Source organism: Bubalus bubalis, chromosome 9, assembly GCF_019923935.1.
Source record: "Bubalus bubalis isolate 160015118507 breed Murrah chromosome 9, NDDB_SH_1, whole genome shotgun sequence".
NCBI lineage: Eukaryota > Metazoa > Chordata > Mammalia > Artiodactyla > Bovidae > Bubalus > Bubalus bubalis.
In genome coordinates, this window is record NC_059165.1 from 84492880 (window position 1) to 84511901 (window position 19022).

General features: G+C 40.1%; 1 protein-coding gene across 3 annotated transcripts in view; it reads left to right on the top strand.

The window, feature by feature from the left end:
• Positions 1-19022, top strand: part of MEGF10 (multiple EGF like domains 10) — a 177103-nt gene that overhangs the window by 33983 nt on the left and 124098 nt on the right. For 2 of the 3 annotated variants that reach the window (XM_006073352.4, XM_006073353.4), the window contains exon 2: positions 12480-12612. In XM_006073352.4, coding sequence (XP_006073414.4) covers positions 12497-12612 — 116 coding nt within the window. In that variant the 5' untranslated portion in view covers positions 12480-12496. Of the gene's footprint in view, positions 1-6986; positions 7083-12479; positions 12613-19022 lie in introns of those variants that run through there. The other variant, XM_044947839.2, reaches the window with a different exon arrangement.

Below are 19022 nucleotides of genomic sequence, written 5' to 3' on the forward strand. Positions count from 1 at the left end.
AAAGAGTCAGACATGACTTATCGACTAAACCACCGCCACCCTTTATTTTAATTTGACTTTTCCTTTTTAAAGGAGATTGGCTTCTTTTGTTATTCATTCTGTTTCCATTGGATTTTTTTCCTCTTTGTATTGTGTCAAGGGATTGGTCAAACCTGAAATGTTCAGCTTCTTTAATCAGTGTTGTTAGTTGAAAGAAAACAAAAAGCAGTAAGTCTCCCTTTCTTTCTGGGCTGATCAAATTTTATTTTCTAGTTCATTTCTCTTACACACATTTATTCTTAGACTGCCTGAGGTCTCATGCTGTGTTTGGATATTTTATCTTGAGTGAATCTTAAGCCATAACATTCAGTACCATCCCTGGCCTGCCTCTATAGTTCCTCTTCTGTTCACAAGCTTTTCCACTCTGTGGTCCAGACAGACTTGCCCATTGGCTCTCCCCTCTGGGAATCTGCTTTTGCACCTCCTAATTCCTTCTGGTGCAACCTCTTCTGCACCGTCTACCCAGCACAGTCCTCAATATGGCACCTCTTATCCCTGCTCGCCAACTAGAAATACTTTCCAAACTCCCATACTTATTTTGTTAACTTATTTGGACCCTAATCACAGTTTTCATTGTCTTGTTATGATACAGCCAACTCAATGGGATCACAGAGGGTCAGGCATGACTTGGCAACTGAACAACAATGATATACCTCTCACATTATGTTGTAAACTCATTGAGGGCAGAGATCACCTTCACCACTGTTTGCTGATTGAGACAACAAATGTTTGTTCTTCAGCAAAGGCTTTGAAAAGTGTCTGTGTGAAAGATTGTTAAAATAATTGCATTATTAGGACATAGTGAAATTTGAAATAGGTCTACATATTAGATGGTAGTATAGCATCAGTGTTAAATTTCCCCACTTAGACAATTAGATAATATGGGTGAACATTCTTATTCTTAGGAAATGTAAATTGAAGTATTTAGAAGTATTAGTATATATACTGTTTACTCAATTTACTTTCAAATGGTTAATGAAATGTATATATATTGCCTATGTATGTGTGGGTTCAGTTCAGTTCAGTTTAGTCGCTCAGTTGTGTCCGACTCTTTGGAACCCCATGACTCACAGCACGCCAGGCCTTCCTGTCAATTACCAACTCCCGGAGTTCACTCAGACTCACGTCCATCAAGTCAGTGATGCCATCCAGCCATCTCATCCTCTGTCATCCCCTTCTCCTCCTGCCCCCAATCTCTCCCAGCATCAGGGTCTTTTCCAATGAGTCAACTCTTCGCATGAGGTGGCCAAAGTACTGGAGTTTCAGCTTTAGCATCATTCCTTCCAAAGAAATCCCAGGGCTGATGTCCTTCAGAATGGACTGGTCAGGTATCCTTGCAGTCAAAGGGACTCTCAAGAGTCTTCTCCAACACCACAGTTCAAAAGCATCAATTCTTTGGCGCTCAGCTTTCTTCACAGTCCAACTCTCACATCCATACATGACCACAGGAAAAACCATAGCCTTGGCTAGATGGACCTTTGTTGGCAAAGTAATGTCTCTGCTTTTGAATATGCTATCTAGGTTGGTCATAACTTTCCTTCCAAGGAGTAAGCGTCTTTTAATTTCATGGCTGCAGTCACCATCTGCAGTGATTTTGGAGCCCCCCAAAAACAAAGTCTGACACTGTTTCCACTCTTTCCCCATCTATTTCCCATGAAGTGATGGACCAGATGCTATGATCTTCGTTTTCTGAATGTTGAGTTTTAAGCCAACTTTTTCTCTCCTCTTTCACCTTCATCAAGAGGCTTTTTAGTTCCTCTTCACTTTCTGCCATAAGGGTGGTGTCATCTGCATATCTGAGATTATTGATATTTCTCCCGGCAATCTGGATTCCAGCTTGTGCTTCATCCAGCCCAGCGTTTCTCTTGATGTACTCTGCATAGAAGTTAAATAAGCAGGGTGACAATATACAGCCTTGACGTACTTCTTTTCCTATTTGGAACCAGTCTGTTGTTTCATGTCCAGTTCTAACTGTTGCTTCCTGACCCGCATACAAATTTCTCAAGAGGCAGGTCAGGTGGTCTGGTGTGTGGGTATATAGTGATAAAGTAAATGTGGCAAAGTGTTAGCAACCGGTGAGTCTCTGTTATATTTTTGTGGCTTTCAAGTACATTTGAAATTTTTTATAATGAAGTGTTAACAAAATGTAACAAATTTTATATGCCATCTAATCAAAGATAATTATAGAAAACTAGAAATAAAGGAAAATTTATTTGTAGATGAAGAATTACCTAGGGAAGATTCCAAAATCCATTCACTTAATATTTTACAAATGACATTGCCCAGAGCGCTTGATAAACTAAGTTATTGTGAAGCAGGTCAATTCTTCTGGATAGTCTAATGTTAAATGATTAAGAATAAAAAGCAGGATAATTTGGGACAGTGCTTTGTGTGGAAAAGTGGCAGATATACCTTAAAACACAGGCTTTGTGAGGTCATGCCTCTGGGGACACAGTAAGTTAAACTGCAACTAGAAAATGGTGAGCTATTGACAGGAGTTTTAATGCAGAGGAAAGATTTCAGAAGCATTGTGGGTGGTTTCTTCCATGGACAACTGATAGTGAAGATGCCAACTAATGGTGGGCATTTTTGAGAACTGTTTTGGATGTCAAAATATTTTCTATATTAGCCATATTTGAAATAATAGGCATATTGGATATCTATTGCTGTGTAACAAAATACCTCAAAACTTAGTGGCTTAAAACAACAAACATTTATTATCTTGTAGCGTATGTGGGTCAGGAGTTTGAGAGAAGCTTTGTTGGTGGTTCTGGCTCAGGGTCTCATGAGGTTGTGACCAGTATGTCAGCAAGGGCTGCAGTCATCTGAAGGTTGACAGGGGCTGGAGGATCCACTCACATGGCTGTTGGCAGGAGGCCTCAGTTGATGCTTGAGTGTCCTACTAACATGGCAGCTGGTTTCCTGCAGAGGTGATCCACAAAGCAAGATGGAAACTGCAGTGCCTTTGATGACCTAAGTGTGGAAGTTATACTCTGTCAGTTTTATAATATCCAGTTGGTTACATAAGTCTGTTCATTGTAAGAAGGGTTTAGATAAGACAGAATTCATTGGTGGCCATCTGGGAGGCTGGCTAAAACAATAGGGTGTAACTATTACTACTACTAAGTCGCTTCAGTCGTGTCTGACTCTGTGCGACCCTGTGGACTGCAGCCCACCAGGCTCCCCCGTCCCTGGGATTCTCCAGGCAAGAACACTGGAGTGGGTTGCCATTTCCTTCTCCAATGCATGAAAGTGAAAAGTGAAAGTAAAGTTGCTCAGTCATGTCCGACTCCTGGCGACCCCATGGACTGCAGCCCACCAGGCTCCTCCGTCCATGGGATTTTCCAGGCAAGAGCACTGGAGTGGGATGCGACACTGCCAAAGCATAATTACTGTAAAAGGGAAAGAGTGTGTCTTATAAAAGAGATACAGGGCTTTTGTTGTTGTTGTTTTTGTACAGGCCAAAAAATTAGTACTTTTCATAGGCAATGCCAAAGAATGCTCAAGCTACTGCACAATTGCACTCATCTCACATACTAGTAAAGTAATGCTCAAAATGCTCCAAGCCAGGCTTCAGCAATGAACCATGAACTTCCAGATGTTCAAGCTGGTTTTAGAAAAGGCAGAGGAACCAGAGATCAAATTGCCAACATCCCCTGGATCATTGAAAAAGCAAGAGAGTTCCAGAAAAACATCTATTTCTGCTTTATTGACTATGCCAAAGCCTTTGAGTGTGTGGATCACAATAAACTGTGGAAAATTGTGAAAGAGATGGGAATACCAGACCACCTGACCTGCCTCTTGAGGAACCTATATGCAGGTCAGGAAGCAACAGTTAGAACTGGACACGGAACAACAGACTGGTTCCAAATCGGGAAAGCAGTATGTCAAGGCTGTATATTGTCACCCTGCTTATTTAACTTATATGCAGAGTACATCATGTGAAATTCCAGGCTGGATGAAGCACAAGCTGGAATCCAGATGGCCGGGAGAAATACCAATAACCTCAGATATGCAGATGACACCACCCTTATGGCAGAAGGTAAAGAAGAACTAAAGAGCCTCTTGATGAAAGTGAAAGAGGAGAGTGAAAAAGTGGCTTAAAGCTCAACATTCAGAAAACAAAGATCATGGCATCTGGTCCCATCATCTCATGGCAAATAGATGGGGAAACAGGGGAAACAGTGGCTGACTTTATTTTTTTGGGCTCCAAAATCACTGCAGATGGTGACTGCAGCCATGAAATTAAAAGGCGCTTACTCCTTGGAAGGAAAGTTATGACCAACCTAGATAGCATATTCAAAAGCAGAGACATTACTTTGTCAACAAAGGGCTGTCTAGTCAAGGCTATGGTTTTTCCAGTAGTCATGTATGGATGTGAGAGTTGGACTGTGAAGAAAGCTGAGTGCCGAAGAATTGATGCCTTTGAACTGTGGTGTTGGAGAAGACTCTTGAGAGTCCCTTGGACTGCAAGGAGATCCAACCAGTCCATCCTAAAGGAGATCAGTCCTGGACGTTCATCGGAAGGACTAATGTTGAAGCTGAAACTCCAATACTTTGGCCACCTGTTGCGAAGAGCTGATTCATTTGAAAAGACTCTGATGCTGGGAAGGATTGAAGGTGGGAGGAGAAGGGGACAACAGAGGATGAGATAGTTGGATGGTATCACCAACTCAATGGACATGGGTTTGGGTGGACTCTGGGAGTTGGTGATGGACAGGGAGACCTGGAGTGGTGCGGTTCATGGGGTCACAAAGAGTCAGACACAACTGAGTGACTGAACTGAACTGAACTGATATTGGGAAGAATGGGTAGGAATGTTACTGAAGAATGTTAAATTGTGAGATGTTTAGGAAAATAGATATAATTTTATTTAGTAAATTCTGAATGAGAAGTAGTATTTGAAGTCTTTTTCTATTAAAGAAGAGATGTATTTTTTTTTTCCCAAAGGGAGATTAAAATAGACCAGACTGAGAAAATATAACTGGGATTCAAAATGGTTTAAACCCAAAATAACTCTCCCTAATATTGACCCTATTTTCGATTGTTTCTCCCAAATCTGCCAATGCTTTCTTTCATTGGTTTCTCATGTATTTCCTATTCCTTAGACGACCAACAACCTTGGACAGGCAGTTCCACACTAAACCTGAATGCACCCATTTTCCCTGCAGAAGGCTGATGCCGTTTCCTTGGTTGGATTTTGAACACCTACTCCGTGTTAATGTCTAAAATGCCTCTGTTATCAAATAATGCACCCTGCTCAAAGACTCAAGTGTTTTCCACTGTAGACAGGATAAAATCCATCTGAACTCCTTAGCCTAAAGTTCAAGCCCCTTCATCAAAAAGCTCTCCTTCCTTTCTAGTACTGCTGCTCACAGTTCCTTATAAGACCTTCTTTTGTCCACTCTGAGGCTTGGCTCATACTTTTCTTTCTGCCTTATGGGCCCTCCCCATTGTATTCATTTTTACCTAAAGTCTTCCTTTAATCCTGAAGTGATGCCTAGGGCAGATAGCAGACAGCAGTCACAGCCAGCCCTGTTTATTTTTATTTATTTATTTATTTATTATTATTATTATTTTTTACTTTACAATATTGTATTGGTTTTGCCATACATCAACATGCATCCGCCACGGGTGTACACGTGTTCCGCATCCTGAGCCCCCCTCCCACCTCCCTCCCCATACCATCCCTCTGGGTCATGCCAGTGCACCAGTCCCAAGCTTCCTGTATCCTGCATCGAACCTGGACTGGCGATTCATTTCTTATATGATATTATACATGTTTTAATGCCATTCTCCCAAATCATCCCCAACTCCCTCTCCCACAGAGTCCAAAAGACTGTTCTATACATCTGTGTCTCTTTTGCTGTCTCGTATACAAGGTTGTCGTTACCATCTTTCTAAATTCCATATATATGTGTTAGTATACCATATTGGTGTTTTTGTTTCTGGCTTACTTCACTCTGTATAATAGGCTCCAGTTTCATCCACCTCATTAGAACTGATTCAAATGTATTCTTTTTAATGGCTGAGTAATACTCCATTGTGTATATGTACTACAGATTTCTTATCCATTCATCTGCTGATGGACATCTAGGTTGCTTCCATGTCCTGGCTATTATAAACAGTAGCCAGCCTGTTTAAATCACTGCTGCTGCTGCTAAGTCACTTCAGTCGTGTCCAACTCTGTGCGACCCCATAGATGGCAGCCCACCAGGCTTCCCTGGCCCTGGGATTCTCCAGGCAAGAATGCTGGAGTGGGTTGCCATTTCCTTCTCCAATGCATGAAAGTGAAAAGTGAAAGTGAAGTCGCTCAGTCGTGTCTGACCCTCAGTGACCCCATGGACTGTAGCCTTCCAGGCTCCTTGTCCATGGGATTTTCCAGGCAAGAGTACTGGAGTGGGGTGCCATTGCCTTCTCCAGTTTAAATCACTACTCTGTTTTAATCGATTTCAGGTAAAGCATTTAATCTCAGCCAATGAAATTACAGCTGAGAGGTGTGAGGTGTGAGGGGTATACTCAGTGATTTCTCGTTCTTTTCCTTTTGAAAACTTCCTTTTAAGTTTGACCTCTTTCATGAGCCCTCATTGCTTACATTGATTTTTTTTTCCTCTTAAAACTCTTGGCATTTTCTTTCTGCAGTGACTCATCTGGCAAATAATTTTATTTATAATCTTTCTCCCTAGCAGATTTTGAACTATTAAAGCTAGAGACCATGCTTATAAGACGTAATACTCCTCATAGTTGCTTGTGCTTAGATCCTCAGTGAATATTGTATGTGGATTTCCCCCCATATGTTGTAGGACATGGATTTATAGGATGTTGTAGGATACTTTCCAGAGTTGATGATAAGCCGTGACCATGGCCTCCCCTAAACTCCCCCTGAATGCCACTTAATTACACCTGTGGGTTGGCTGCTTAAGTAGGTAAGGCTATACCTCTGTGTTCCCCTAGCAGCTCTTTCAGTCTTAATCCTTAATCATGGCTGTTCCTTGAGATGGTCTGTTGTGGCCCCTTCATTGTGTGTGGTGTGAGCCCCTCAGGTAATTCAGTGGCTGGCATCCTCAGGGGTTTGCCCAGTTTTCGCTTGATGTAAAGTGCTCAGTGAATGCCAGAGTACCCAGTTCATGCTAATGTATAGGGGGTTTTATTTATTTATTTATTTATTTTTTGGTTGATTATGAAACCTTTTTAAGTTTATAAAATAGGACTTGAGAATATTTTTCTTTTATTAAATGTTAATAGCCACACTCATTTACCTTTTGTTTTTGGAAGCTTCCAAGGAATACTGGGTGGCTACCATTGCAACGTGATTTAGTTTGACTTAGAAGCATATCTTGGGTGTGGTATTTGATGTTAGCAGCATGACGTGAGGATGCCCAGACAAAAATGGATAGCATTGTACTGCCTCCAGTGAATAGTCACGCTTGAGTAAAGTAAAATGTTGTTAAAATAACTAGCTTTGGATGGTGAAAATAGAAATCAGGACAGTGCCTCAAGGATTCCTTTGATCAGTGAAGTAGTATTTCCATGGAAGTTTTCATCTGAGGTTATTCTTGGGGCAACCGGGCAAGCATTACTCTTTTGACATCTTAAATACCCTGAAGCTGGACCTCTGATATGCTAGTCACAGGCTCGGAGCTCCAGGAAGAACACAGCACATCTGCGCGGTCTTTCTGTGTGGTTCAAGGTAAAGTTAGTACATCCTTTATAGATAACATGAGGGCTTCCCTGGTAGCTCAGATGGTAAAGAATCTGCCTGTAATGTGGGAGACCCAGATTCGATCCCTGCATTGGGAAGATCCCCTGGAGAAGGAAATGGCTAATCACGCCAATATTCTTGCATGGAGAATTTCATGGACAGAGGAGCCTGGTGGGCTAGAGTCCATGGGGTTTCACAGAGTTGGACATGACTGAGCAGCTAACACTTAAAAAAAAAATTTATTTATTTTAATTAGAGGCTAATTACTTTACAATATTGTATTGGTTTTGCCATACATCAACATGACACTTTTAACACTTGTAGATAACATGATACAGTGATCAGTGGACTAGGTGGCTCTTTGGTACCCTGGGGGAGGGGTGTGAAATTATGAGAATGTGGCTGTTCGTAATAAATCACTTCATCTAGAGAACTACAAGAGCATTTTAGAGTAGTGAGCTTGAAAAAACATTGGGAACAGGGTCCCCACATTATTTCTATGTGTGCACTTAATGTTTCTCGCAAGGAGATAGATTTTAGAGCCAGAAAGAATTGTCTGGAATCATTTATCCTTCTGTTGTTGCAAAAATAAATTAGCAAGTCAACGCCCTGTTATTTATTTCTCCCTAACACACTGATAGAGAAACTGCTCCCTGTCATCACAACGCAGACTCAGCCATTGTGATGATTTTATTCAACCTGATTGTTTACTGCGGTTTTTGTATCAGAATGGGCAAAGCCTGCCTTCAGAGTAGGCGGTAAGAGTTAACTCTGCCTGCTGTGTTACCTCTTTCTAACAGGAGCACTTTAGCAATGCTAATCAGTTGTACTGATTTTCTGTTTTGATTTTTCCATCATAATTAAGTGAATGGTATGGAATGCAATCAAGTTTGACACTAGGGGGTTCATGCAAATGACTATTTTTTTATGTTTAAAATTTTGTTAAACATAACCACAAGGAACGTTATTTGAAGGCAAAGCCTGGGTAGGTAGGGGTAGTTTAACACCCAATTTACAGTTTTGAATATTTTTAAAATGTCTGTTTCAAGAAAGCATATCTGTGTTGCCTTTTTTTTTCAGTTGAACTAATGCTATTTTTAAAGGATTGTATTTTGTTTTCATGTACACCCTAAAGTGGAAAGATTATAGTCTCAGACAAGACGATACAGTTTAAAAGAGAAATGAAGAAAAACGTTCATGGAACTTTCTTCCTTCAGGGTAGACACAAAGAAAGAAAGGTACACACATTTACTCCTCAAAGCCTATGAAAGAAAACAAATCAAATAGGGAAAGAGTACATGAGATGCCCTATCCGCTTGTTTTGATTGCCTATCAGTGACAAGACAAACAAAAGGAAGGATCACCCATGTTTCTGAATACAGGGAAATGTTGCATTTCTACACTCCTTTATAGCTCATTGGCACATTTGTGAAATGTCTTCTCCCCCTACCGTGTATAATATTTGAATTATTTTCTCAAGTGATTTTAATCACTTCGTGTGAATTTGCACCTTCCCTTCTTGATCTAGCAATTTTTTTGCTTTGAACATTATATACTTTAATGTAGATTGTTCTAAAACTCAGTTAATTTTCTAATTTTGATTTGGAAAATCCTTCAGGAATAAGGCTGAGCTATATATATTCACTTTTGTTATAAATGTACTGATATTTTCCCTTCCATGAACACCACCAGCAACTTTGCAATGCAGTTTGATTTTTCTCTGTGCTGAATTTCAGAAGCACTAAGGAGATGACCAAATTCTGCTTTTTCTTTTTTTTCTCTGACATCCCTGTAGAAAGGTTAAAGCCTTCACAGGCCAGTGCATCAAGCGCAAAGCAAAAAGAGATACCAAATTAACGCTAAAATTTTTGCATTCAAAGAGAACAGACTCTTCCCTTTTCTTGGCAGTTTGGTTCATTGCTTCCAGCAGTTTCCAACTTTGTACAGACTAAACATTTCTAATTGGGAAATGGATGGGTTGAGTCTGAGATGGTGACTCAGGATATAAACTTTCCAATTTGGGATAATTGTTTGTGAGTGGATGGCAGATTACTGCTGACTGGCTCTTGTTTTGTCTCCGAGGAAAGGATGAAAGTTAAGATGCATACTTCATACTTCGTTGAAACAGAATATTTACCTGGTATAGATAAGGCAATGAGACAGAGATATTTGCCATGCTTGTTTGTTACAACCAAATCTAGTATATGAAAGGATTACTTTTTTGATGGATGAAGAAAACATTACAATATATGATATGTCTTCAGCTGTGAAATGGGGATGGTAAAAATGCCTACTTAAGTTACTGCATGGATTAAATAGATAATTCACAGGACAGGTTCAGTACTGTGCCTAGCACACAGTAACCGGTCAGGAAATGTTAGCATGTTTATCATCATCATCATCATTACTTTTTATTTATTCCTGTTAAGCAGAATAGCTTCTTTAATTATATAACATTAAGCTTCAGATTTTACAACTTCATGATGATTAGCCTGTGAGAAACTTCTGTAATTTGAATTAATTTATAAGCCATATTTTGGCTAGTCATTTATGCTTTGTATGTTGGAATTACTTCGTGATGATTAGAATCCCCCTTTTAAAGATTTTACTGCTTCTCCTAGTGGCTTACACTATATTTTAATTATCCTGTGAATTCATGACATTTATCCATATTCCAAATCAAACATTTTCTTTTGTTTTAGCCTTTGTGGATCAGAGATAGATAACCTGTCATAACTGGAGAATGAAATGACAACCCACTCCAGTATTCTTGCCTGGGAAATCCCATAGACAGAGGTGCCTGGTGGGCTACAGTACTAATACACTATATATACTTGTGCTTATAAACAGCTTTGATTTTAAAGAATTTAATGTTTCTTCATTGTTCTGTTTTCTTGAATTTGAAGGATAAACTGTCACCTAAGGTTCAGTGTTTGCCAGTATTGTTGTTTATTACTTATTTAAGATAAACTGGCCTTTTAAAACCCCAAGATTATCACTCAATAAATTTTGTTCCCAGATACTAAAACCTGGTAACCTCATGGTGGGGAAAGTTATATAACTTTTCAGAATGCCAGCTCTCACTGAGAAAGTAACTGCTGGGCCCCATAATCTGGTCAATTTTTACTAGTTTCACTGGTTTACCAACAAGAAGGCTAATGCTTGCTTTCTTTTTAATTTGCAAATGGATCACCTTTTTGGAGGGAGTTGCATGGCATGTGGGATCTTACTTCCCTGACTGGGAATCAACCCTCCCCTCTCCCCCTTCACTGCCCACCCCTTGCATTGGAAGCCCCGATTCTTAACCACTGAACTGCCAGGGAGGTCCTGGATCAGCTATTTCTAATTCCATGTCTATTTTTATAATTATTATATGAAGCCATTTTATATAGTGAGACAAACTTTTCCTCCTCATTAAGTGCCAAGTTTCCCCCACCATGGCCCTGCCTTGCCTCTCAGGAAGAGAGCTCCTGTGCTTCCATCTCCATGAGTGGCTCACCTGCCACTCAAGGGGCTGTAACAGGCATCCCTCCTTGCTCTGACTCCCACATTCAGTCACCACATCCTGTCCATTTCACCTCCTGAAAAACTCCCAGATTCCCTCAGTTCCCTGCAACCCCAGTGTTACTTCCGTATTTCACCCTCAGTTGCCTCTCACCTGACCTCCCTCTAATAGTCTGCACCTGCAGTTCATGCTCCCTCTGCAGCCAGTAAGATTTCTAATGTCACCCTGCACCCTTCCCTAGCTCTCTGTAATCCTCGGATGAGGTTCACATCCTCTGCCAGGTCTTATAAATTCCATGGTGATGTGCCCCCCACCCCATATCTTTCTCCAGCTGAGCTAATTTGAGCGCATTCAGTGTGCCTGATCTTCCCTCATCTCTGTCCCCTCTGCCTTGAACATTCTCCTCCCTCTTCTATCTCCTTTGTGGATCTAACTCTTTTGTAGATGTGTTGCTATTTGTTTTTCCTCTTTTGGTCTTTCCTCCTCTCAACAATAATATCAGGTTCATTTTTTTCTAATACTGACCTCCAGACAGCTTTACACTTTTTATCTGTACACCTATGTAGAAACCTCTATAAAACAACTGGTTTAGTTTCTGTTCAGCAGATGGTGGGACAGAAGCACTAAATATAAGAAACGTGTTGTCACGATTACTAAATTATAAAGATCGTAGTGGGCAGGAACAAGAACTAGATCTGTGTTTTACATCCCGTGTTTGCACGGTGCCTAGGATAGAGTGGCCATTCAGTGAACATTGAATGAATTACTGAATGACCCTCAGTTTAAGCCTGAGGTGCCTCTCTCTTGAGTCAATGGACCTTCTGTTCCATTATTTATCCTCTAGGACAAAGGAGGCCAGATTCCTCTGTGTGCCCTCTCCTTCCAGAAGGGAAATATGCCTGCTGAGAGAATCTGGAAGCCTGTGTTGCCCTGAGTTGTTCTGGTAGATTCCTTTAATGTTGGTTGGCATGGATGAGAAGGTCTTTTGTTATAGTGGCAATTAATGATGATTTGCACTTTTTAGTAATTTACAAAATAGTGGCCATCCTGACAACATAAGAAATATCTCTCTCTCCTGGACCATGAAAGCTGGTGACCCATCTATTTAAATCTAAGACTCATTATTCGTGTTTCAGCCCTAGTGACAACTGGCCCTTTATAGTTACCATACTGAAAAGAATACTTTGGGGGTCATTTTAATGCATTTTTAATTTGAATTTCTTTTTCTCGTAGGTTGTTCTTCAGGAACAATGGTTATTTCCTCGAACTCATGCCTGGGCTTTATCTGTTTATTGTTATGCCACTGGATCAGGATGGCATCATCTCTGAACCTTGAAGATCCCAATGTGTGTAGCCACTGGGAAAGGTAATAGTTTTGAGAAATAATATTTCTCAGTAGTCTGAGAAATAATTTCTGATAGATTCCTTTGTATGCTATCAATATCAGTACCACATATAAAATTAGAATTTGAGAAGAGATTATAAAATTGCTTTCATGTAAAAATCTTTCATTATATGTAATAAATTAGATGGTATAATTCACCTTGGTCTTAGAGAGTATATGTTATGTATATTAAGCTCGAGATATTAATTCTAACAGAGGTGTATTTGTAAAATAAGGGAAAACATTATAGATTCATAGATCGATTAAAATGATCTCCTTGAGGTCTTACCTCTGCTCTGTATCTATTTGCAATGATTTGGTGGAGCTGAACTTATGGACATATGGGTTATGGTGGAGTTCCTACTTATGCATGGGAATCAATGAGAGAGCAGTGAAGATGGTGTGGAATAATGTCCTAGAGTGTTGAAATGGATGGCATAAAAAGTTGTGTGGTAGGTGACCTGAAAGGAAAAACTTGATTTCTGGAGTAACTGGCTAGGCTGCATGGGAGTGGTGTCACCTGAGATGTGCTTGAAGACTTGAATAAGACCAGTGGATGACCGTGATTGGCAGGCGTTCTAGGATGGAAGGTAGTTTGAAACCAGTGCCATGCAGACCACTAAGGACTGTACCCAATAAGTCTAGCGTCGATACAATACAGGAGGAGGGCAAGATTGACTACATTATATGAAAGCAAATGATGTCGTCTCCATATCTGGGTAAACTTACAGTCCTTTTTGGAATACAGAAATAGCACAAACTATCTAGTGATACCAAAGTGCAGTCAAATGCAGTTTACTCTGTTACTTATCTTCCTAAAAAAAGTGTGGACATGTTTCTTTATCCAACATGAACATTGCATTTGCAGATTTTTCAAACAAATAGAAGGTGTCAAGTACTAGAGAGTAGTAGTTGTAATAGCTGTAAATGCAATGACATTAAACTCTTAGCCTCTTTTTCCTGTCACCCTCAGTACCAAGAAGAGTACAGCACAGAGCATACATCCCAGCCACTGTGCCACCCACTGGAAGGATGCTCAAAGCTCAGAGTTTTTCCAGCATGGCAGCTGAATTATTCTAGGGCACACTGATTCCTCATTCACAGTGTTAGTTTTCAGTGAGGGCTCACCCCCATCTTTGCTCGCAGTATTACGGCAGGGTAACAAAACGTATTCTCCTGATTGATCAATAGAGTCTTCTTTCATTATAAAACTTTAAGTGGAAATATGTATATGTAATAAAGTTCTATATATTTGATATTAACTATATTATACAGAATTTAAGGGGAGGGAATGCCTATTATCTTTATAATTTTCATAGACCTTCCCATAAAACATTTCACCAGCAAAGTACATAATAAGTAGGGTTATAATAATAAAAATGAATTGATGAATACATGAATAAGAACATATCAAATTTAGAAAAGGGAGAGTCCATTGGTAGTTGCGCTTCTTGGAGGATGACAGCTTTGAAATGGGAGAAAAAAATCAAATTTGTTAGGTACTGTGAAATAAAAATCAAGAGATCTTGGTAATACATTAACTATGGATGTGAAAGAGGCAGAAAAGGCTGAGATTTAGAACCTGCTGTGTGGAAGAGTGGGCATGTCATTGGACACTGTTGTTGAGTTGCTAAGTCATGTTTGACTCTTTGTGACCCCATGAACTGCAGCACGCCAGGTTTCCCTGTCCTTCACCATCTCCTGGAGTTTGCTCAAACTCACATCTACTGGGTCGGTGATCACATATGGAAAGATAAAAGATGTGACAGGGAAGAGATTCATGTGGTTTTGTCACGTTGTGTTGATAAGATCAATTTGAAATACGGGCCTAGATGAATGTTTAACTTTTCATTTAAATAAAACATGAAAAATACACTTCCCCCGGTTTGTTTTTACATTGCCCTATCTTATAATTGTCATGGACAAAAAAGCCTTATTAAATATAAGAAAGAGTACTGGCTTAGAATAACCCCCTTTTTTTTTTTTTTCCATTGAAGGAGTCCAGTGATCTTGCATGAGTCTCTTTTTTTAACAAATAAATGAATTTACTTATTTTTGGCTGTTCTGGGTCTTTGTTGCTGCCTGTGGGCTTTCTGTAGTTGTGGTGAGCAGGGGAGACTCTAAACCTAACATAATTTCACTGTTGTACAAGTGATTGGAGTAACTGAGAAAATACTAATGGGGAAGGAAATTCAATGTGAAACAATAGGAAAATGATGGAGATTTTCTCCTGCCTATATTTTTGCTATGTACTACTAAAAAGAAAAAGTTGACAGCTACAATCTTCTCATTGATAAATTTTCTGTTACACGGCTAGATAATGATTCTTTGAAGAAAGGTTAAAGAAAAGTAGAATTTGTTTTATAAGAATGGAGAAGGAGAGTATAAATTAAAATGAACAAATAAAGGTGCAGGTGACAGATTCTCCTTATTTTCAAAAACTGAAATGAACTTGAATTAAAATGGGGAGAGAAAGATGAGTTTCAGGGAGAAAATTTTTGGTAGTAATGCCCAGTAGTACTCATAGTAGATTTTCCTTATACTAAAACCCACCTGCCACCAGTGGTTCCGAGCCATGGAATCACCTGCAGTCTTGCTCTTCATAGTGGAGTCTGTGGAGCTCTGGTGGCAGGAACCTCAGCTGGGAGCTTTTTGGAATTGTAGACTCTCAGGTCCCTCCCCAGATCTGCTGAATCATTTATTTTCAAGTAAAAGTATACTTCATTTTAAGGCAGTGATTTTGATTCTTAGAAGTTGTGCCCAACTTTGCAACCCCATGGACTGTATAGTCCATGGAATTCTCCAGGCCAGAATACTGGAGTGGGTAGCCTTTCCCTTCTCCAGAGGCTCTTCCCAACTTGGAGATTGAACCCAGGTCTCCCGCATTGCAGGCGGATTCTTTACCAGCTGAGTCACAAGGAAAGCCCAAGAATACTAGAGTGGGTAGCCTATCCCTCTCCAGAGGATCTTCCCGGTACAGGAACCGAAGCAGGGTCTCCTGCATTGCAGGTGGATTCTTTATCAACCGAGATGTCAGGGAAGCCCAAAGTAAAATTAAGGAGAATCGAATCATTTAAAATACATAAGAGATACTTGTTATTAGAGAAATTCTGAACAGCATCCCTTTGGAAAATGAATAATTCTATGAATCATCTGTCCCTTGTCCCCATCTCCTTTCCCTGTTGTGTGAGTTTAAGTATTTCCACCTAAGAGGGTTTCTTCTAAAGAAGACACAAATGAAGAGAAACCATTCTCTGCCTAATCCCTTGGGGGTGGGACACAGGAGTGGTAATAATTGAAGCTGCATTCCTGAAGTGAGCAGAGATAAGAAATGATAATTATTACCATATTTGATTAAAGTAACAGGATAATTTCGGCAGATGAAATGTAATTAACCACTTTGGAATGAGTCCAGGTGATGATGGCTTCCCCTACCCTGTTCTTTGACCTTAAATTAAATCTTGCTGGGGTTCCTCCCCAAATAATACTTAATAGGTTAAAATCATGGTGATGATATGTTTTCAGTGTGTTTGAGAAGATGAAACAAACAAGCAGGAAATAAAAGGTTTTGCATCTTGAGCCTGAAAATAGTGTAGAGTTGGGACCTGCAGTTTTTATACCACAGTTTCACTGCTTGCTTTAGAAGCTTTCGATGTTCTATAATGTCTGAGAGGCAGCAGAGGTACAGGATGGTGTCTGGGGGTCTTGGTGTTAAAGTGCCGGCTCTAGACTGACCACTAGTACCAGGAGCTCAGTGTGGCTTATTTGTGATGAAAATGGGGTTGGACTAGACCAGGGGTCCCCAAACTCCAGGATCTAAAGCCTGATGATCTGAGGTGGAGCTGATGTAATAAAAATAGAAATAAAGTGCACAATTAATGTAATGCACTTGAATCATCCCCTAACCTTCCCCCCTCCGCGCCCCCGTCCCGGTCTGTGGAAGAATTGTCTTCCACGAAACTGGTCCCTAGTACCAGAAAGGTTGGGGACCTCTGGACTAGACAATCAAGAAGATCCCTTCCCATTCTGTGACTTTAAGAGCAGCTGCAGGTGAACATGGCTGTGTGGACTGTTAGCCGGGGTACTAACTGAGTTCAAACACCAACCCAGGTATTATCCAAAGAAGTAGTGCTAAGGAGCAGGGGATGCCCTCCAGTTCTCAGAGACATTTGCCTTCAAGGTGTGAGCACACAGCTTCCAAAAAGTGGCCCCTTGGAAAAGGACAACTTGATTGTCTAATGATAGGTGGGTACTGAGCAAATTAGGTGTAGTCACAAGTATTTGGCAGTCATAATTTGAAGACTATTTACTAACAGGGAAAAATGCTTATGACATACCCTTGAATTCAAAAAGTAGACTTAAAATTATGTGGCTAGCATGAGTATGAAAATATAAAAGCGAAAAAAGCTAAACTAAAGCTAAAAGCTAAAAACCCCTAGGGATGGTAAGAGAAGTGCAGGAAAATGCTATAGGTAATTAGGTAAGAGTTATTCAATTTTCTCCCTTTCTTCTTAAAAATTTGTTTTCCAGATTTTCTGGTGTGATTATAATATCATTAAAAATGAGAAATAAAAAGCAGAGATTGTTTAGAAAAGAAAAAGAATGTATGAAAAAGAACAGAAAGGAAATTTGGGGTGAAGAGGCTCAGAATCGTTCTCCTTTAAATTTGGGTGGAAACCTCAGTATCTGATCAATGTGAAAAGTAATTTATATTTAGCCTGTTATTCATTAAGTTTGAGACTATGCATAATTCTAATGAGAAGTGTCAAGACTGAAGAGAAATACTCAACCATGGTAAATTTTATGGTTTGATTTCCCCTGAAATGTATATATTTCTCTGTTAAAGTAAAAGCAGGTTATTTTAGCTTTTACATGCTGGCCTCTTTTAAGAGCCCTTTGAGAATTACATAGTATTTATTTAATAAATGTTTGTTGAATTGGAACCCTTAATGGTTTAATTACGCTTTTATAGAGAAGAGCTTTTTTATATCCTAAAAGCAGAGAAACATCCTGCAAATGTAAGCTATTAATGAGCAGCAAATGTCCAGAAAAGGAAATTCATATGCTTTAACATTTTCTCTTATTGAGGAAAACTTCCAGGCTGCAAGAAATTAGTGAAAACACTTTTCACATTTGCTTATGGAGTCAGCTCCCCCATCATATGCAATGGCAAGTGTTTGGGCAAGGTCCCTTAGTTGATTATTGCTTTTGCACTCCAAGGCATTTGGATCTTAACACTATAACATAGCATGTGGAATTATGGGAATATTGCATCAGATCTAGTTCGTACAAACTAATTTAGTTCAGTTCAGTTCAGTCGCTCAGTCATGTCCGACTCTTTGTGACCCCATGAACTGTAGCATGCCAGGCCTCCCTGTCCATCACCAACTCCCGGAGTCCACCCAAACCCATGTCCATCAAGTCGGTGATGCCATCCAACCGTCTCATCCACTGTCATCCCCTTCTCCTCCTGCCCTCAATCTTTCCCAGCATCAGGGTCTTTTCCAATGAGTTAGTTCTCTGCATCAGGTGGCCAAAGTATTGGAGTTTCAGCTTCAGCATCAGTCCTTTCAGTGAACACCCAGGACTGATCTCCTTTAGGATGACTAACAGAAGCAGAAGATATTAAGAAGAGGTGGCAAGAATACACAGAAGAACTGTATAAAAAAGGTCTTCACGACCAAGATAATCACGATGGTGTGATCACTCACCTAGAGCCAGACATCCTGGAATGTGAAGTCAAGTGGGCCTTAGAAAGCATCACTATGAACAAAGCTAGTGGAGGTGATGGAATTCCAGTTGAGCTATTCCAAATCCTGAAAGATGATGCTGTGAAAGTGCTGCACTCAATATGCCAGCAAATTTGGAAAACTCAATGGTGGCCACAGGACTGGAAAAGGTCAGTTTTCATTCCAATCCCAAAGAAAGGCAATGCCAAAGAATGCTCAAACTACCACACAATTGCACTCATCTCACACCCTAGTAAAGTGATGCTTAAAATTCTCCAAGCCAGGCTTCAGCAATATGTGAACCGTGAACTTCCAGATCTTCAAGCTGGTTTTAGAAAAGGCAGAGGAACCAGAGATCAAATTGCCAACATCCACTGGATCATCAAAAAAGCAAGAGAGTTCCAGAAAAACATCTATTTCTGCTTTATTGACTATGCCGAAGCCTTTGACTGTGTGGATCACAATAAACTGTGGAAAATTGTGAAAGAGATGGGAATACCTGACCACTTGACCTGCCTCTTGAGAAACCTGTATGCAGGTCAGGAAGCAACAGTTAGAACTGGACATGAAACAACAGACTGGTTCCAAATAGGAAAAGGAGTATGTCAAGGCTATATATTGTCACCCTGCTTGTTTAACTTATATGCAGAGTACATCATGAGA